The 17,210-nt window shown below is 50.6% G+C and overlaps 3 protein-coding genes across 4 annotated transcripts; 1 reads left to right on the forward strand and 2 right to left on the reverse strand.

Annotated features, from left to right (window-relative positions):
• Positions 1–293: 293 nt before the first annotated feature.
• Positions 294–2,184, forward strand: EIF4EBP3 (eukaryotic translation initiation factor 4E binding protein 3). The gene is made up of 3 exons (XM_066388035.1): positions 294–506; positions 1,511–1,684; positions 1,845–2,184. Exons 1-3 carry the CDS (start codon positions 404–406, stop codon positions 1,871–1,873), a joined length of 306 nt encoding a protein of 101 aa, XP_066244132.1. The 5' UTR covers positions 294–403; the 3' UTR covers positions 1,874–2,184.
• Positions 2,185–3,101: 917 nt separating this feature from the next.
• On the reverse strand, positions 3,102–10,599 carry SRA1 (steroid receptor RNA activator 1). 2 transcript variants are annotated; one of them, XM_066388032.1, is made up of 6 exons: positions 10,021–10,599; positions 9,770–9,895; positions 9,455–9,478; positions 4,481–4,686; positions 3,644–3,752; positions 3,102–3,513 (listed from the first exon to the last, which is right to left on the reverse strand). In XM_066388032.1, exons 1-6 carry the CDS (start codon positions 10,043–10,045, stop codon positions 3,311–3,313), a joined length of 693 nt encoding a protein of 230 aa, XP_066244129.1. In that variant the 5' UTR covers positions 10,046–10,599; the 3' UTR covers positions 3,102–3,310. The 2 variants fall into 2 exon arrangements, with proteins under 2 accessions (XP_066244129.1, XP_066244130.1); XM_066388033.1 differs by lacking the exon at positions 9,455–9,478.
• Positions 10,600–10,908: 309 nt separating this feature from the next.
• On the reverse strand, positions 10,909–17,159 carry APBB3 (amyloid beta precursor protein binding family B member 3). Its single transcript, XM_066388029.1, has 12 exons — positions 16,702–17,159; positions 16,267–16,430; positions 16,109–16,185; positions 15,300–15,360; positions 14,940–15,086; positions 14,688–14,815; positions 14,156–14,270; positions 13,933–14,017; positions 13,600–13,683; positions 13,216–13,331; positions 12,894–13,085; positions 10,909–11,282 (listed from the first exon to the last, which is right to left on the reverse strand). The coding sequence occupies exons 1-12, from the start codon at positions 16,748–16,750 to the stop codon at positions 11,046–11,048; spliced, it is 1,455 nt and encodes a 484-aa protein (XP_066244126.1). The 5' UTR covers positions 16,751–17,159; the 3' UTR covers positions 10,909–11,045.
• Positions 17,160–17,210: the final 51 nt, after the last annotated feature.

The following is a 17,210-nucleotide window of genomic DNA, read 5'->3' on the forward strand; positions in this document are numbered from 1 at the left end:
AGTGATTTACTGCCTTAAACTGTTGAAAAGAATGGGTAAATTAATATATGGTAGTAACATGTGCGGTACCTCATTTGTCCCCAGCGCCAGCTGTACACAGTGATAGGAAATAGCTGAGCGGCTGCCATACTCAGAGGCCGCTTGCCAAAGTTGGTCCAAGAGTAACTCCAGGCTGGTGCAATCCAGGACTTCTTCCTTTCAACTTTTGCGTAGCCGGGGCCTTGCTCCCTGGCGGGTAGGGCGGGACCTTCGGGTTGAGTGACAGAGGGTGGCCCTCCCCGGGCGTGACGTCGTCCTGGTGTTGTTGCTGTGGCCGCACGTGGCCAACAGAGTCAGCCTCAGACTTTCCTCCGCTCCACGTCCTCGGTACCAGCCGCTTGCCTTCCTGCTTGTCCTGCTCACTATGTCTACATCCACGAGCTGCCCGATACCCGGTGGCAGAGGCCGGCTGCCCGACTACTACAGCACCACGCCGGGGGGCACGCTATACGCCACTACCCCGGGAGGTCAGCGGGCCGGGCTGGGGTCGGAGGAAGTGGGCAGGACAGCGCCTGTGTGCTGTGGCCGGCAGGGTGGGAGGGTGCGGTCCTCGGACTTGTCCGCAGGCCCCTTTGCTTGGGGAAAGCGCCGAGGGCGGGTGGAGCCCAAGCCTTGTTTCCGGGTGACTGGGGCTAAAATCCTCACTGGCCTGGGTTCTGGGCACCTTGTTCACCTTCCCGTTCCGACTTTGCCGCCTAGGAGGGCTAGTCCCCAACTGAGCTTGGCCTCAGTAGGTAGGAATCACTAGGTCTTGCAGAATTGCTACAGCCCTTTGGGCAGTTGGGGGCATGGGCTTCAGGTAGCTGGCTGGCTGGCGGCTGTTTGATTGGGCAAGCAGCCTGGCATCAAGAGCTACTGGGCTTTCCACCCAGGGGTTCCTACCACGTGGAGGCTGAGGGGAGGGCTGCTAACAAGGGCAGGGCCCTTTGAGGACAGGATTCCAAGCCAAGTTCCTCTAGGCCGGGCTGAGCATGATAGGACTTGGGAGGGGTCAGGATAAGAACAGTATGTCCCTGATTCATGGGGAACACAGCTCCTCCCTGCAGCGTATCAGAGCCCAGGTAGCAGTACTGGGTGAACTACCTTCACATCCGTCCTGATCTAGCTAACACTGGGGGTCTAGGCCCCATCTTGTAAACCAAGGCAGTTCCAGAGCCAGAGAAAAGCAGCTTGAAGTACCTGAGCTCCAAGATTGGTGCTTCTCCTGGAGCCAGGACATGAAGCTCCCCTAAACCAGAAGTTCCTGCCTGGGTCAGCTGGGATGTGCCACTTAGCTGTATGTTGGTTAGGCCTGGAAGTCTTTAAGTGCTGTGAAGGCTAGTCAGCTGAGATCCTGGCTGGGCTACAAAGCAGTAGTAGCACTTTGTGACATGGAAGTGAGACCCGCTAGGTTCCTAAAAGGCCTTTCTTGGGCCCCAGACAGCTTTGTACCCAAGCTCCAGCCTCTTACATAGCCCCTACCCTTTGACAGGCACCAGGATCATCTACGACCGAAAGTTCCTGCTGGGGTGCAAGAACTCACCCATTGCCCGGACACCCCCCTGCTGCCTCCCTCAGATTCCCGGGGTCACAACTCCTCCAACAGCACCACCCTCCAAGCTGGAAGAGCTGAAGGAGCGGAAGGAGACAGAGGAAGAGATACCCGGTAAGAAAAGCAGGACCTGACCTAAAATTAAGAAATGCCTTTGAGTCCAGAAGTACTAGTTAAGCAGAGGGGGGGTTTAATTCCAAGAGGTTTCTGCACTGAAGCTGAGCCCGCAGACCCTCAACCCAGCAACCAGTCCTCCTGCCTTTTCTCTCTCCAGATGACGCACAGTTTGAAATGGACATCTGATCCAGTGCAGATGACCCGTGTGTGGAATAACAGGAATCCCTCATGCCACTGCTGCCACCACCTCTTTTGGGGTATCCAAAGGCCAGCTGGCCTCATCTAATCTGGAAGAGAGTGACTTGGTTCTGGGCCTTAGTTCTGAGGCAGCTAGACCAAGGACAGGAGTGGGCACCTTGCTAATAAGCCCTTAGCTCTACTTTCTGACTGGTCTGTAGGCACTCCTCAACCCCTAGTCTCCCACCCTCAGGGGCTGAGGTGGGAACTGGGGAATAGAGTATGTCACTGTCTGACTACTTAGTAAACATTCAAAGACATGCCTTGGCTCCAGTGTTCTCAATACTATCTTTTCATCTTAGCCACACAGCAATGGGGCCCAGCAGACCTGCCTAGGATTAGTGGTCCCAGGTCCCTTCCCGCTCAGATTGGGCCCATTCCCAGTAGCAGTTAGAACCCGTGGCAGCCTATGGGGGCAAGAAACAGAAGCCACCAAACCATAAACAGCACTAGCCTGACCCCTGCCAAGAGCTATTCCAGCCTTTCCATGAAGCAGCCTTCCTGGAGGCAGGCCTCTCCAGTAATCCCTATTTCCACCGAAGCAGGAAAAGAGGCACTGCCCCAACCTTTTAGCCTTCTTTTAGCCTCATGCCTTTTCTGCCTCCTACCCTTAAGTACCAGTCCCTTTATTCCAACACTGAAGCCTATACTGGCCCTTCTTGCAGGCCCCTTAAACCTGATTCTGTTGTCTGCAAAGGGTCAGCAGAGGCCTTAGAGCACAAATTGAGGCTTAAAATGAGGCAGCAGATTATTTGGTAAGTCAGATAGAGCCATAATCATATCCCCTTCCCCTCCCCAAGGAAAAAAGGTTATGATCCTATATCTTAGCTATCTGGTTTTTCCCCCCTCCAATTTATTCAGCTATGTTCTAATATCTGATTCTAATCTCCACAGCACTTGCATAGGTCAAGGGTGATAAAGTGCAAACAATGCAGTCTCTTTTTCTGGAGGGAAATTCTCCCCATGTTATTTGAACCTTGTTCTTGTGCTGAAATTAAATCCTACACAGATAGGGTTATTCAACCCAGCAAGGGATGTCATTTAGTTCTAATTTGGAGGAAAGTGGCAGGCAGTAATCTGGTCATGCCTAGTAAGGGTATTCATGATGAATGGAGGAAGAACAGAGGTTTGTAGGGTGTGGAGGGAGGAGGGTAGTCAAGGACACCAGAAGTGACCATTTTGGTATAGGAGGGGTTTATCTCCTACCCAGGGCCCACCATCATAATGTTTTTATTGAAATGCATGTTAGGGGTAACAAGTGACTGCCCTGTGGCCAAGGACCCCAAAGGGGCATAGTTTCCCAAGAGCTAAGAGAGCTAAGTGAGACAAGGCCTCCCATGCCAAAGCAGGGGAGATGGTATGAGGTGAGTCTGGGAACCCACAGGATTATGGATCCTGTTGGACAGTCTGGTTCTCCTCATCTGTGGCTGTAGATTTCTCTTCATTAGCCTCTTCCTCTGAAGACAGACTCCTCTTTTCTGCAATTAATCTTTTAACTCCCACCATCCACTGACTGACCTCAGTCACATGGTCGACCATGAGTGAGCGGTGGATGTCATCTGCTGCATCCCACCTGTGGCTTGAAAGCTCTGAGGAGAGAAGCCAAGTAAGCAGTCTGGGGCAAAAGACAGCTCCCACCTCCCCGCTCCCAACCAATTCCAGCTTAGCCAAACACGGCAGGATGAGGGACTTTGGCTATACCAAGGGACTCACCCATACCTTGCACCAGCAAGGCCATCCTCTTCTTCACAGGTGTTGACAGCTTCCCTCCAGCCCACTGTTCCTGCAGCAGAGCCAGGCGCCGGCTGATGTCACCACATACCTGCTTCTAAGAGACAGAAACCCCTCCAAGTCAGTGCTGCCAGCCCAACAGGCAGGGGAAACCTAGCACCACGTAGGAAGCACCTCCTTTCTGTCCCAGGCACTTTACACTGAACCTTAGCATTCTGGTTCTCTACCCAAAGGTTAGAGGCCCCATTAGAATCTGATGAAACCTATGGATCTCCTTCCAAGAAAAATACAAATAAGGCTAAATTTTAAAATTTCCAGAGGTTCTCAGACCCCCCAAAAAACTCACTTTAAAATGCTATTTTACAAATAAAAAAACTAAGGGCCAAAGAGGTGAAAATTACTGTGCTACTTTTCTTTAAGACTTCGGATCCCCTGCCTCCAGAGAACACTATAAAAAAAAAATATATAAAAAAAAAGGGATTCCCCCACCTCCCAAAACACAGTTATCAGCGGGTCTGCTCTGAATGGCCTAGAGTTCCTAGAGGTATAAAAATCAGGCTGTTTATCATTAATAGGAGTTGAATTCAACTCTTGTACCAACAAGCCTCTTCTACTGACTGGTCTTCAGAAGTCCTTCAAAATCTCCTGAAACCCTGTGTTAATTTTTCTGAGAAGTCCTTAGCAGATTCCAAAAGGGTCCATAACTCAGAAATGGGTTAAGAGCCACTGCCCATAGGATCAGAGGGTCTACCTTTCAGACACAAACCTGCTTCTGGCTGTTGATAGGAACCCTTCCCATCGCCTCACCAGAATGCCAGGGCTTACCTTGGTGTGTCCACGGCAATCATCCAATGCCTGTTCCAAAGGTCTCAGCACATCTTCCAGCAGAGTCTCACACTCAACAACTGGGGAATCTGTGGGCTTCACAGTGGAGGCAGGACAATTCCCCACAGCCGGGGGCCTGTAAGCCTTACTGGAAGAAGGTGGAGGCCCCATTGGGGGGGTCCCAGGAGAAGTCTCTGAGGTAGGGACTGAAAAGGTAAAGCAGGATCAAACAAAGGTACAGCTACTGAAATAGGTAAGATGCTCAACTCTAAATCCATCCCTTATAAAGAGGGTTACTCTCTGGGATAAGTCTTCCATTCAAAAATGTATATTGGACCTGGCGGGTTGGCTCAGTGGTAGAGCATTGGCCCAGCATGTGGAAGTCCCAGGTTCGATTCTCAGCTAGGGCACACAGGAGAAGCACCCATCTGCTTTTCTACCCATCCCCCTCTCCTTTCTCTCTCTCTCTTCCTCTCCTGCAGCCAAGGCTCCACTGGAGCAAAGTTGGCCCAGGCACTGAGGATGGCTCCATGGCCTCTGCCTCAGGCGCTAGAATGGCTTCCATTGCAGCAGAGCAATGCCCCAGATGGGCAGAGCATCGCCCCCTAGTGGGCTTGCCAGGTGGATCCCAGTTGGGTGCGTGCGGGAGTCTGTGTCTCTGTCTCCCCACTTCTCACTTCAGAAAAATACAAAAAAAATTTTTTTAAATTGTATATTTATTAAGCCAGACCAGGCAGTGGCACAGTGGATAGAGCGTTGACCTAGGACGCTGAGGACCCACAGTCAAAACCCCAAGGTCGCTGGCTTGAGTGCTGGCTCATTCGGCTGAGTATGGGTTCACCAGCTTGAGTGTGGGATCATAAACATGACCCCATGGTCACTGGCTTGAGCAAGGGGTCACTGGCTCAGCTGTAGCCCCCTCCCAGTCAAGACATGGGAAAGCAATCAATTAAAGTGTTGCAACTACGAGTTGATGCTTCTCATCTCTGTCTTTCTGTCTCTCGTCTCACTAAAAAAAAATTAAAAAGTGTGCCATGAAGTCTACTATGCCAGACAATGTGCAAGGTTCCTGACCTCAGAGAACTTAAATTCTAGAAGGAGCGCAGTGGCAGAGCTGGGGAGGGGGAGAATGGACACAAAAGAAAATCACCAAATTTGATTTGTTTTATGCTACAGAGAAATAAAATGGATTAAGTAATAAAAGAGGAACAGAGAGACCTACCTAGAAGGCCATCTAATTTTATCCTAGCCCACCCCTACTATGTGACATTTGGCAAATTACTTTTAACCTCTGAGCTTGAGTTCCTCTTCTATAAAACAGGGATATTACAGTATAATAACATTTATTTTACGGTTACAATGGTGATTAAGAATATAGGTACAGTTGCTAGTAGTGTGTAGCAAAAAGTGCTTACAAAGTTAAGAACTGATGGATGAGATGGATGCAGTCATGAAAAGATGAAGGAAGCAAGCACTAGAAAGAAGGGCAGCACCCAAAAGGCAGGAAAAGTCAAGAAGTTAATTCTGTGTGCTCTGAAAAACTAATGAGAAGAGGTCAAGAATGGAAGCAGGGACAGCAGTTGGGAGGTTAATGGAATACTAATCTTGGGAACAGAAGATGCTGGCATGGTCTCGAAAGACTACAGATGAGGGGAAATGGAGTGGTCAGATTTATTTAGGAGGGTGTAGCAACAGGACTTGGTGGACTGGGGTGAGGGAGAGGAGTCAAGGATGATTCTTGGTTTCTGACTTTAGTAATGGGATGGTGAAACTACTACAGAAAAAGCGAAGACTAAAGAAGAAAAATCAAGAATTTACTCTTAGGCATCACCACCCATATGGATAATTCATATAATCTGGCTTGGGTTGTTGACCTCACCTCCAGTGATGGTTTTATCCACCCTGGCTCCGCCTCTCATTCCCCTCTGCTGAGTTCTTAACACTGAAGCATCTACAAAATCTGACCAACCTCTTACCCTTCCAGCTCAGCTAGTCAGATTTAACCATGCGTTCAAATCACACCCTTATAAACACTCTTACCTCACTTATCCCCTCCCACTGTCCCACTTAGGTAAACCCAACTCACCTGCACTTACTGGGAGGAAAAATAAAACCGCTCTGAGTTACACTTTAAATCCATGGCTAGATTTTAAAAAGCACCCAACGCTGCTTGGGAATCCTACACTTTGCCTCATTTTTCTACTCTTAGGAACAACTATTTTCACATCTCCTCTAAACTTTCTACCCCCCTCCATTCTCTACCTTTCCCTGCTGTCTCTCTACTTCTGGCCCTGCCTTATATTTCACTGAAAAAGCAGAAGTCATTAAACAGGAACTTTACATTCTCACCACCAGTGACCACTTTCCTCCTAATTCAAAGGATGAAAGCTCCCAGCCCCTATCAGAGGCTATCTCATCAGCTGAACTCTGAACATTCTTGCATTCTCTAAGCTTCCATCCTGCAAATATCCCCTTTCTCCTTCACAATCAGTTCTCCCACTCTACTGAACCATCCCATCTGCATACAAACCCACTCTAGTGCAGGGGTAGTCAACCTTTTTATACCTACCGCCCACTTTTGTATCTCTGTTAGTAGTAAAATTTTCAAGCCACCCACCGGTTCCACAGTAATGGTGATTTATAAAGTAGTGAAGTAACTTTACTTTATAAAATTTATAAAGCAGAGTTACAGCAAGTTAAAGCATATAATAATTACTTACCAGGTACTTTATGTCGTATTTTCGCTAAGTTTGGCAGAATAAATCTTTATAAAACAACTTACTATAGTTAAATCTTTTTATTTATACTTTGGTTGCTCCACTACCGCCCGCCATGAAAGCTGGAATGCCCACTAGTGGGCGGTAGGGACCAGGTTGACTACCACTGCTCTAGTGTAACTTTTTCTTTTTTTTTTGTATTTTTCTGAAGCTGGAAACGGAGAGAGACAGTCAGACAGACTCCTGCATGGGCCCGACCAGGATCCACCCAGCACGCCCACCAGGGGCGACGCTCTGCCCCTCGGGGCGTCGCTCTGTTGCGACCAGAGCCACTCCAGCGCCTGGGGCAGAAGCCAAGGAGCCATCCCCAGCGCCCGGGCCATCTTCGCTCCAATGGAGCCTCGGCTGCGGGAGGGGAAGAGAGAGAGAGAGAGAGAGAGGAAGAAGAGGGGGAGGGGTGGAAAAGCAGATGGGCGCTTCTCCTGTGTGCCCTGGCCGGGAATCGAACCCAGGACTTCTGCATGCCAAGCCGACGCTCTACCACTGAGCCAACCGGCCAGGGCCTAGTGTAACTATTTTAAAAGCAAAAACCCTCCCTTACTTCACAATCCATCTTCAGATAGCCCACCCCCTTTTTCATCTCTGCTTCACAGCAGAATTTCCTGAATGAGCGGCCTTTAGTTCTCTTTACATATTCTCTCCTCAGCCCATTCCAGCTGGGTTTTTGCTCTCATCACTCCACAGACTGCTCTTGAGGTCATGAGTGATCACTGTGTATGTCAAAACTAGCGTTCCCTTTTTTCTTACTTAACCTCTCATCATTCATCATACCTGAGTCAAGGTTTTACTCTTTCCCAGAGTAAACTTATACTTGCTTCTTTCATTATTCCTCAATCTCCTTTGCTAATTCCTTCTCAACTGAACCCTGAAATGCAAATTACATTGATTCTTCTTTCCCTCATGTACTCATTCCTACTGACTTTCTCCATAACATGTCCCATATCCATCTAGTTCCTACCACCTCATACTCCCACTCTTGTCCAAACCATCATCATTAAGTCTTGTCTGTTACAATAAACTTTTTTTTTTTTTTTTTTTTTTAAGTGAGAGGAGGGGAGATAGACTCCCACATTTGCCCTTACCGGGATCTACCCAGCAACCCCCATCTGGGGCCGATGCTCAAATCAACTGAGCTATCCTCATGCCCAATGGCCGGGGCTGATGCTCAAACCAATCAATCCACTCAATGGCTTCCGGAGGGCGAGGGGAAGAGTAGATGGTTGCTTCTTGCTTCTCATGTGCTCTGACTGGGGATTGAACTGGGATGTCTGCATGCTGCGCGCATGCTGGGCTCAATGGATGCTCTACCCACTGAGCAAAGTGGCCTGGGCCCATAACAGCCTCTCAATTTTCCACTTCTTTCCTAAATCTTACATCAGATACAGCAATTTTAAAAAAAATGTGAATCATCCAATGTTTCTCAGTCTGGGAAGATTTTACCCCCAGGGCAAATGTCTTAAGACAACTTTAGTTATCTCATATAGATCAGCACTACTGGCATCTAGTGGGTCCAGGCCAGGGATGCTGCAAACATCCTGCACTGTTCAGGACATTCCCTCACCAGAAAATATTATATGGCCCAAAATGTCAGTCACAAGGTTAAGAAATCCTCGCTTCCATTGTTCCTCTGCAGTGCTATGGTGTGGAGAACAGAGGTTGAAAGAGCTGATTCTGAGCTTCTTTCCCAGGCCACAGCCCTACCTATTGGCACGGGAAAAGAAAGACAGCCCTCCACTTTAAACTTTCCAATGGCTTCCAACTTTACACAAATTAAAGTACAAACTTCTTATCCTGGCTTACAAAACTTACATGATCTGATCCCTGCTTGCTTGTGCTCTAGCCACTAGGTATTCCTTCAGTCTTCTGAATTTGTCAAACTTGTTTCCCAGGCTTTTGCCCTAGCTGTTTCCAATGCCTGGAATGCTCTGGCACCTGATCTTTGTGTAAATAGCTTTTAATTATCATTCAGATTTCAGTGTGAATGTCAGCCCCTCACACACCTTAGTTATGTGGTCATTCTCACATCACTGTTTCATTTCTCTGCAGAGCCCTTATTACTATGTCATTTGTGTATTTCCAAAGCTCCAGTGTCTGGCTCTTCAGTCGATGATAATAACTGAATGAAGGAGTAGCACGTTAAGTCTGAGATGCTTATTATACAGTCAAGTGGAGATGTAGAACAGACAAATGGATATACCACTATGGAGTTCTGGGAAGAGATCTAGGTTGGAAATAAAATGAGAACAATTTGAGAGTAAAAACGAAATTCAAACCATTAAGTCTGGATGAGATCACCTTGGATGAAAGCATAGAGAGATTGCTTTGAAACCAACGTACCATTTATTGACCTGGGAAGTGGAGAAGGGGCTCAGAAAAGGACCTGCCCTGAGGCCCTTTCTAGGGCTCCAACCTCTCAAGGAATAGGCAGAATAGCACAAAGGACCCTCGGGACAGGTTCATCCCTGGCACCGCCCGTTCTCGGCTGGTCTCCGCGCCCAGAGTCCCCACGCACCTCTGAGGGCTCCATCCTGGGGAGCGGCGACCCTCTTGGTCAGCGGGGTGCGCTTGGATCCGCCGGCCTGGGTCTGCAGCCCGTAGGAGAACTGCGGCGGGTCGTTCCAGCCGCGCTCCTTGTTGCCTGCGGAGGATAGTGCAAGTGTGACGCGAGCCCATGGGAGCCGGAGGGTCCGCAGCCCGCGCCGTCACTGCCCCGCCCTGGGCAGAGAGGAGGGACCAGCGACCCCAGCCCGCCATCAAGCTCACCCGGCTTAACGTACAGCTCCGCCATCGCCACTTCCGCACAGCCAACGCGGCGACACGTCACTTCCGGGGCGGCCGCACGCTCTAGCCGTGGTCCTTGTTTAACTGCGGGTCAGAAACCCTCGGGGGCTGCTGCGGGGACCCGGCACCCTCTCTAAGGGGCGGGCCCTGATCACAAGGCATCAAATGGAGCTGTCTTCCAGGATTCCAGGAGGCCGCAGCCTAGCAGCCCTAGTACCCTCAATCTCTCCTCGTCTCTGTTGCGCCCAGGAGCAAGCTGAAACCACCAGAAGCGCCTCTCCTGCACGCACGTGCACCTTTGTGCCCTAGCCTGGTAGAATTCTAGAACCTCACCTCTGACCACTGCCTCTTCATGTCTACTCTCTAGGCTTGATTACTAGTACAAAAACCCTCTAAGATTTCTTAGTTGTACTATGTACTATTTCCTATCTTGACTCTTGCTCCTCTCCTTTTTTGACGGTCTCAGAAAGTAGAAACCCTATTTTATTACGTCCCCGACGCCTAGCTTAGTGCCCGCCACAGGGAAGACCTTAGAAAATATATTTATTGAATGAATGAAGTCAGATTTCCATCACACCCATGCTCTCATGTGACTGCAGGCAGCCACTAACACCAGCACAGACACAGCCATTCACATCACACAGGTTAACACCCCCAACCCTGTCCCAGGGCCAATATACTCACATCCAGTGAGGTCACTGAGGGATTTTTATTCATAGTGATTTTGCTATAAAGTGTTGCTGAGGTAGAGCCAATTGTCCAGGGCCGGACAGGGACAAGGAACATAGGGACCCAGGGAAAGCAGAGCCAGGGTCCTAGGTTGTGGTGCAGGGCTTCTCAGTCATCCATATAAACAATTCATAAATTGGCAATAAATAGAGGGTGTGCAAGGTCAGAGAGACAGGCAGAGAAGGCTGCAAAGGGTGAGAGGCAGGCCCCTGGGGAATTAAAGGATACAGAGTAGGGCATGGACTCAGAGCCTCCTTCCCCAGTCCTCCCAGACCAATCTAGGGCATATGGAGCAGAGAGGGTTTCAGCCTGAAGGCATCAAGAAAAGAGAAGATGCCCCGCTTTCGAGGAGCTGCCCCTGCACCCCCAACCCCTCCTTTGAGCAGGGGGAGAGGGAGGGAACCTCCTGGGGAGTCCATGGAGCTGGTCCGCTTGAGCCGCAGGCGGGCACGGGCCTGGGCACCCCAGGCCTTGCCTCGAGCTGCAGAGGCCACAAGACACTTCTGGTACTGAACCTAGGGAGAAGGGGTATGTGAGGATCCAGCTCCCTTCTGCCTCATACTCCCTGAGCTTCTGCAGGACAGGGGACCAACCAAGTCTCATGTGAGGCTTGTAGTCCAGCACATCTGGAACCCCAGAAGCATTCCCAGGTAGCTCAAGAACAAAAACGTAAATCCTGACACTTATTAAGCATTTAAATTAAGGACACTGTGCTAAATGCTTTGTATCATGTGACAATCCAGTTATTTTTCAGGTGTTACTATCCCCATTTAACAAATGAAGTTGAGATTTAGAGAAAATATATGACTTGCCCAGGGTCAACTTGCTAGAAAATGGTACAATTGGGATTCAAACCTAGTTCTGACAGCAGAGTCTGAGCTCTTAACCATACCTTACCACTGCACTGACTCTCCTCCATCTCTTACTGGAGTGGACTGGCCCCTAGCAAAGTGGATTCCCTAGTCAAGGAGAGGGTCTTCAACTCAAACTCCATACCCAATGCAGTTGCCCCAATCTTCTCTCATTTGAACTCAGCAGGGTCCTACATGGGCTTCCTACTTCTTGTGTTTTACATATCTTTTACCTACACTATAGCTTGAGTGGTCTTCCTAATCCACAAACCAGACTTCATTGTCCTGCTCAAAACATTTTAATGACTCAGAGTGCCTCAAGATAAAATAAATTCATCACCCTGACCTATAATGACCTGATTTCTGCCATTCTTTCTGCCCCCGTCTCTCACTCCACCCCCCCAGCACTCCAGATACACTAGACTCTTTCAGTAACCCACTAACATCTTTCTGAATTCCCAGTGTCAAGTAGCCTGCTGGGTATCCCTCAGGCACTGATATTTGTTGAGTGAATGAATAAACTGAAGAATGACAGCATTCCACATTCAGATGCCCACAGATACCAGGAAATAACCTAAATGAGACAAAAAGGAAAGACAATGCTCACTCTACAGGGCACAGTCCCTCCACAATTGCAGCTGAATATTGAAACTTATGCATGTGGACCCAGAGTCAGAGCTTTTGATATTTTAAGAAAAGCAGGAGTAACAATTATTGTGTGAAGTGTCCTGGCCTTTAAATATTGGCAACTCATTAAAACTTACTAAAAACAGCCTGACCAGGTGGTGGCACAGTGGATAAAGCGTCGAACTGGGATGCAGAGGACCCGGGTTCGAGACCCCGAGGTCGCCAGCTTGAGCGCGGGCTCATCTGGTTTGAGCAAAAAGCCCACCAGCTTGAACCCAAGATCGCTGGCTCCAGCAAAGGGTTACTCGATCTGCTGAAGGCCCGCGGTCAAGGCACATATGAGAAAGCAATCAATGAACAACTAAGGTGTTGCAACGCGCAATGAAAAACTAATGATTGATGCTTCTCATCTCTCTCCGTTCCTGTCTGTCTATCCCTCTCTCTGACTCACTGTCTCTGTAAAAAATAAATAAAATTAAAAAAAAAACTTACTAAAAACAGCATGAGGGTCAAATAAAACACTATGAATCATAGTCAGCCCTGGTAACACCGGTTTTTGATTTCTAGAGAGACTGCCAATCCTGAGCCCCAGTCACTGTACAAAGCAGCTATAAGGCAAGCCCACCCACTATCCCACCCCTAACTCACCATACAAGCAGCCTGCACAGCTTCGGAGAGTCCCCCTGCATGGGGCTGGCACCAAAAGGCCGCACACTGGAAGCTCTGACGGCCCAGGTCAGCAATGAGGCCAAAGGTGTGTGGGTCGCGGCCAACACCAATAAACGTCACAAGGCGCACAGGGCACTGCCACAGTGGCTCCTCCTCTGCATCAGCCTCTGCCTGCCCACACCAGGCCTCGTCACTAGAGGGTCAGGCACAGGCTGGACCCACTGAGTTCTTCCGGCAGCAAGTAATGACCCTAGCACCCCTGTCCACCCCCTCCACAGCTCCCAACTTCACCTTCTGGTACCTGAATGGGACATGCAGTCATGAGAGAGTCAGACACACTAAGCATGGCGGGGATCCAGGCATCCCGGTTTCCCCGGGTGGTGAGGATACCAATGGCTTCGTTCAGCACATCCATTCCTGGGGGAAATGCCCACCATGATGTCTCTCGGACATAAAGAAGGAAAGAATCTGCAGGGAGTGTCTAGGCCCCTCTCACTGACTTGGAATTCAGAGAGATGAGAAAAGAATACCTGGGGTTGGGCTTAGAATTCAGAGCTGGGAAGGATGGTACATCCTAGGCTGCACAGGGACATGAAAGCATGCTGAGGATAGAGGTAGGTCCTACCTTAACCTCTTCCCCGGCCTTATACAGCCCACCACCCACTCCAGCCCACTCAGTCCTCACCCATGGCTTTGGTGACTGGCAGGGTCCCCACGTACAGTGCCTCGTACTTCTGAGCAGCCTGGCTCACTGCATCCAGCAGTTCCGCTGAAATGTACATAGCACGTTGGCCTGAGTACTCTCAACACAACCCCTTTCCCCACCCTTCTGAGCTGGAGCTAGCAGAAGACAGAAGAAAAGACCATGGACATGCCTCTAATTCAGGACTTGGGAGTCCTAAAACTAGGACTCCTCAGAAGTCCCAGATCTCTAGGGAAGTACTAAGTAACCAGGACCCCCTCCCCATCCTTCACTAAAATAGCCTGTTGCTGCAATGCAGGACCTCCCTCCCCATACCTTGCCTTGGCAGATCTTCGGGGGAGATGGGGTCTAGGGAACAGCAGGAGGAATCGCCACTGACCCCTACTCGCTCTGACAAGATCTGAAACACAATGCAGCTAGCTTGAGGCCCAGAGAGAGGGAAACTGAGGAAAAGGAGGCAACACCACCCCACCCCAACCACCCTGGCATCTTCAGACCCAGCCCCACTCACATTCTCCACTCCACTCCTGGTCCTTACCTGGGCACAGAGTCCATGCAGGGCACTGGCAATGACCTTGGCAGGGACGTCACAGCAAAACACATGACACTTGAGCATACAGCTGTCTTTGTCACCCGCCACAAAGGCGAAGTCCCTAGCAGGTCAGAGATGGGGCTTGGGCAGAGCCTGGGTAGGGGCAGGAGCCTGTAGTGCCTACAGGAGGCTAGAAAGTCAGGTGAGGGAAATGGAAAGGAGGGACAGGGAAGTCAGGGCTGGGCTCAAGGCACCTGGCAGTCACTCACCTGTCACTGTTCCGGAAGCATGTGGGAGCACAGGAGAGAATCAGCTCAGCCTCTCAGGCTCTCCCCCATCTGTCCCTGCTGAGCTGGGCCCACCCTCCCCAACCAGGGCTGCACCAGGCAGGGGAGGCAGAGCTGGGGTCCATGTCAGAGGATCTGTGTCCAGAGGGTTCAAGTACAAGGGATCAGCATCACTGGGGAGCACAGCCTGCAAAGGGGAGTGGGGGGGTGGGAGGAGCAACTTTCACTTGGGGGGATGTTGGGGTCCTCACCGGCCCTTGGAGCTGCCCACACCCCATACACGGATGTGCACCAGAGGCTGGCAGTGGATCAAACTATGATCCAAGGGATTCACCAAGCTCATGGCATCCTTCTTCAGGATCATTAGCATGTTCTGGCCCTGCCAAGGACAGAGGGCAGCCCAGAGCTCAGATGAAGGTGGTTGCCATGGAGAACAGGCAATTCAGATACAGCTACTTCTGCTGGATCCTGGGATGAACTCCTTGAAGGGCTGGCCAGCTCACCTCGCCCCAGGCACCATCTTGGTGCTGGCTCTGGCTGCGGGTCTGGGCCAGCTGCTGGATGCAGTTATTAACTGCAATACTGCTCTTGCCTGGAACCAGGTCCTCTTCTGGTACCTCTACCCAGCCCAGAGAGCGGACTGCAAAGCACTGACAGGTTGGGAGAAAGGACAAAAGGGCCCCAAGTGAGTACAGGTGGAGTAGGATAGGGGATGCCACAGGCTCCACACATATAAAACCTCTGATAACCCCTCACTTCATCCCTGAATCCCCGATCATCTCTGCTCAGCCCAATCCCACCCCTGACCTTTCCCTTCGGACCCTCCCAAAGCTGTGGGCTGACCCTCAGGCCCAAGTCACTACCTTAGCTCCTGGTTCCATGCTCTGGATGTAGGATTCCTCACCATACCAAAACAGAGAGTTACTGAAACAGAGTAGAGCTGTTAAGGGACCACACTTCCTACAGAAGGGACAACTGGTGAGGTACAGGCTACTGGATAGGCAAAAGATGTGAGATAAGACCCAGAATATAGTGTTCCAAATATAAACCAGTGTAGGACAAAACCCAGGACATATTAAATAAAGTGTGTGACTTAGAATCTGAGGAAAAATTCAGAACACAGGATACAGAATTCAAAATGTGGACAAGAGCCCGAATCAGGACGAGACCCTAGAACACAGAATGGGAGCCCCCATGGACAGAGCCCAGGACACTGGCCAAGGTTCTAGACCATGGTATGTCAGGGTCCAGAATATGAAAAAGAACATGTGGTGAAAGACAGAGCTAGAAACAAGGACAAAACTCAAAATACTGACAGTCAAGAACATGGATAGCCTGACCTGTGGTGGCGCAGTGGATAAAGCATCGACCTGGAAATGCCAAGGTCGCCGGTTCGAAACCCTGGGCTTGCCTGGTCAAGGCACATATGGGAGTTGATGCTTCCAGCTCCTCCCCCGTCTCTCTCTCCTCTCTCTCTCTCTGTATCTCTCTCTCCCTCTCCTCTCTAAAATGAATAAAAACTTAAAAAAATTACTCATTTAAAGAACATGGATAGAGCCCAAAACATGGGCCAGAGTCTAGAACCTGGGCTGAAAAACAGACTGGATCCAGCTGCATCTCTGACTGCCATGGAACCCCAAGCCTTTCATTTGGCCTGGCCTATCTCTGTTACCTCCGGTCCAGTGAGCTCTCCAGGCTGGAGAAGGATCTCCCTTTGGGGGGCCGGAGTCCCCAAATCCTTTCCGTCCTCTGCAGAGAGGGGACTAGGTCAGTGTAGCAGCAGGCTAGGTCCACAAAAGGGTTCAGGCCTCCTTCTCACACTCTACCTACCGTGCTTGGGTCCTCTGCATCTCCAGGCTCCCAGGTTGGGCGCTGCCACTGGGTACTACCGCTGGGTACGTGCCAATAGTAAGTACCTGCAGCATCGTGGATCTTCCTCCAGCCAGCGGGCAGGCCTGGCTCTCCCTCCAGAGTCTGGTCCCCCCACAAGTCATCTACAGAAACACGGAATTCAGAAACGGAACCACAGGACTGGAGGACAGTATGTTTGTGGGTTCAGAATAACACCTTGTCAACCCTTATAATAGGGTCCAAGCTCCCAACCTTGGATATTGTTACAGTGAAAATATCAGGGTCACTTGTTCCCTGCTTCTCACCCCAGGACATAATCCCCTCCCTATCTTTGAGCCTTGGGAGAGCCCTTCGAGCTCCCTCGTCCGTCCCCTTTTAACTCCCGGTACTCCCATTGGGCCCCTCTGTGCACACCATCGCAGTTGACCAGAATTATGGCCAGCATGTAATCCTTGCCCAGCATGGCACCGGCCGCGTCCCCGCCGGCCTCCGCCTGGCCTGCACTCTCAGCCCAGCTCGACCTCCGGAGCTGCTGCGCCGACAAGTCCAGCCTCTCTGCGCCGGAGTCCGCCGAGCCAGCGGACGCCGCACAAATACGGGGCGGGGCAAAGACCAGGTCCCGGTGTTGAAATAAGACGAGCCTGACCAGCGCCGCCGGCCGAGGGGTGGCGCAGTAAGCAGGCGTCAGGATCCCCGTGTGGGTGCGCGTTCCCGTGCGTGGGTCTGGGGAAGCACACCGTCGCCAGCACACCCACCGACAACACCGCGCAACTACGAAAGCATCAAGAGGTGGAGGACCGGCCAGGCGAACGTGCGCCACGCTAACACGCGCACGAGTGAGATCATCACGCCCAGATTCTATGCGCGCGCCCTGCCTGGGAATTGACAGAGTCACGTGGAAGTGTTTGTGGGCAGGGGACCGT

The sequence above is a fragment of the Saccopteryx leptura genome, chromosome 6 (genome assembly GCF_036850995.1).
Source record: "Saccopteryx leptura isolate mSacLep1 chromosome 6, mSacLep1_pri_phased_curated, whole genome shotgun sequence".
Classification (NCBI taxonomy): Eukaryota; Metazoa; Chordata; class Mammalia; order Chiroptera; family Emballonuridae; genus Saccopteryx; species Saccopteryx leptura.

What these genes read in the sequence shown, in the direction of transcription:
- EIF4EBP3 (XM_066388035.1), top strand. Translation starts at nt 404, where the DNA reads ATGTCTACATCCACGAGCTGCCCGATACCCGGTGGCAGAGGCCGGCTG. An exon ending in ATACGCCACTACCCCGGGAG is followed by an intron (nt 507 to 1,510) that starts GTCAGCGGGCCG and finishes ACCCTTTGACAG; the next exon opens with GCACCAGGATCATCTACGAC. An exon ending in GACAGAGGAAGAGATACCCG is followed by an intron (nt 1,685 to 1,844) that starts GTAAGAAAAGCA and finishes TTCTCTCTCCAG; the next exon opens with ATGACGCACAGTTTGAAATG.
- APBB3 (XM_066388029.1), bottom strand. Translation starts at nt 16,750, where the DNA reads ATGCTGGGCAAGGATTACATGCTGGCCATAATTCTGGTCAACTGCGAT. An exon ending in GAGAGCTCACTGGACCGGAG is followed by an intron (nt 15,361 to 16,108) that starts GTAACAGAGATA and finishes ACTCTGTTTCAG; the next exon opens with TAACTCTCTGTTTTGGTATG. An exon ending in TGACTGCATGTCCCATTCAG is followed by an intron (nt 13,086 to 13,215) that starts GTACCAGAAGGT and finishes TGGTGTGGGCAG; the next exon opens with GCAGAGGCTGATGCAGAGGA.
- SRA1 (XM_066388032.1), bottom strand. Translation starts at nt 10,045, where the DNA reads ATGGCGGAGCTGTACGTTAAGCCGG. An exon ending in GGAGCTGTACGTTAAGCCGG is followed by an intron (nt 9,896 to 10,020) that starts GTGAGCTTGATG and finishes TATCCTCCGCAG; the next exon opens with GCAACAAGGAGCGCGGCTGG. An exon ending in CTTCCCAGAACTCCATAGTG is followed by an intron (nt 4,687 to 9,454) that starts GTATATCCATTT and finishes TTACCTTTTCAG; the next exon opens with TCCCTACCTCAGAGACTTCT.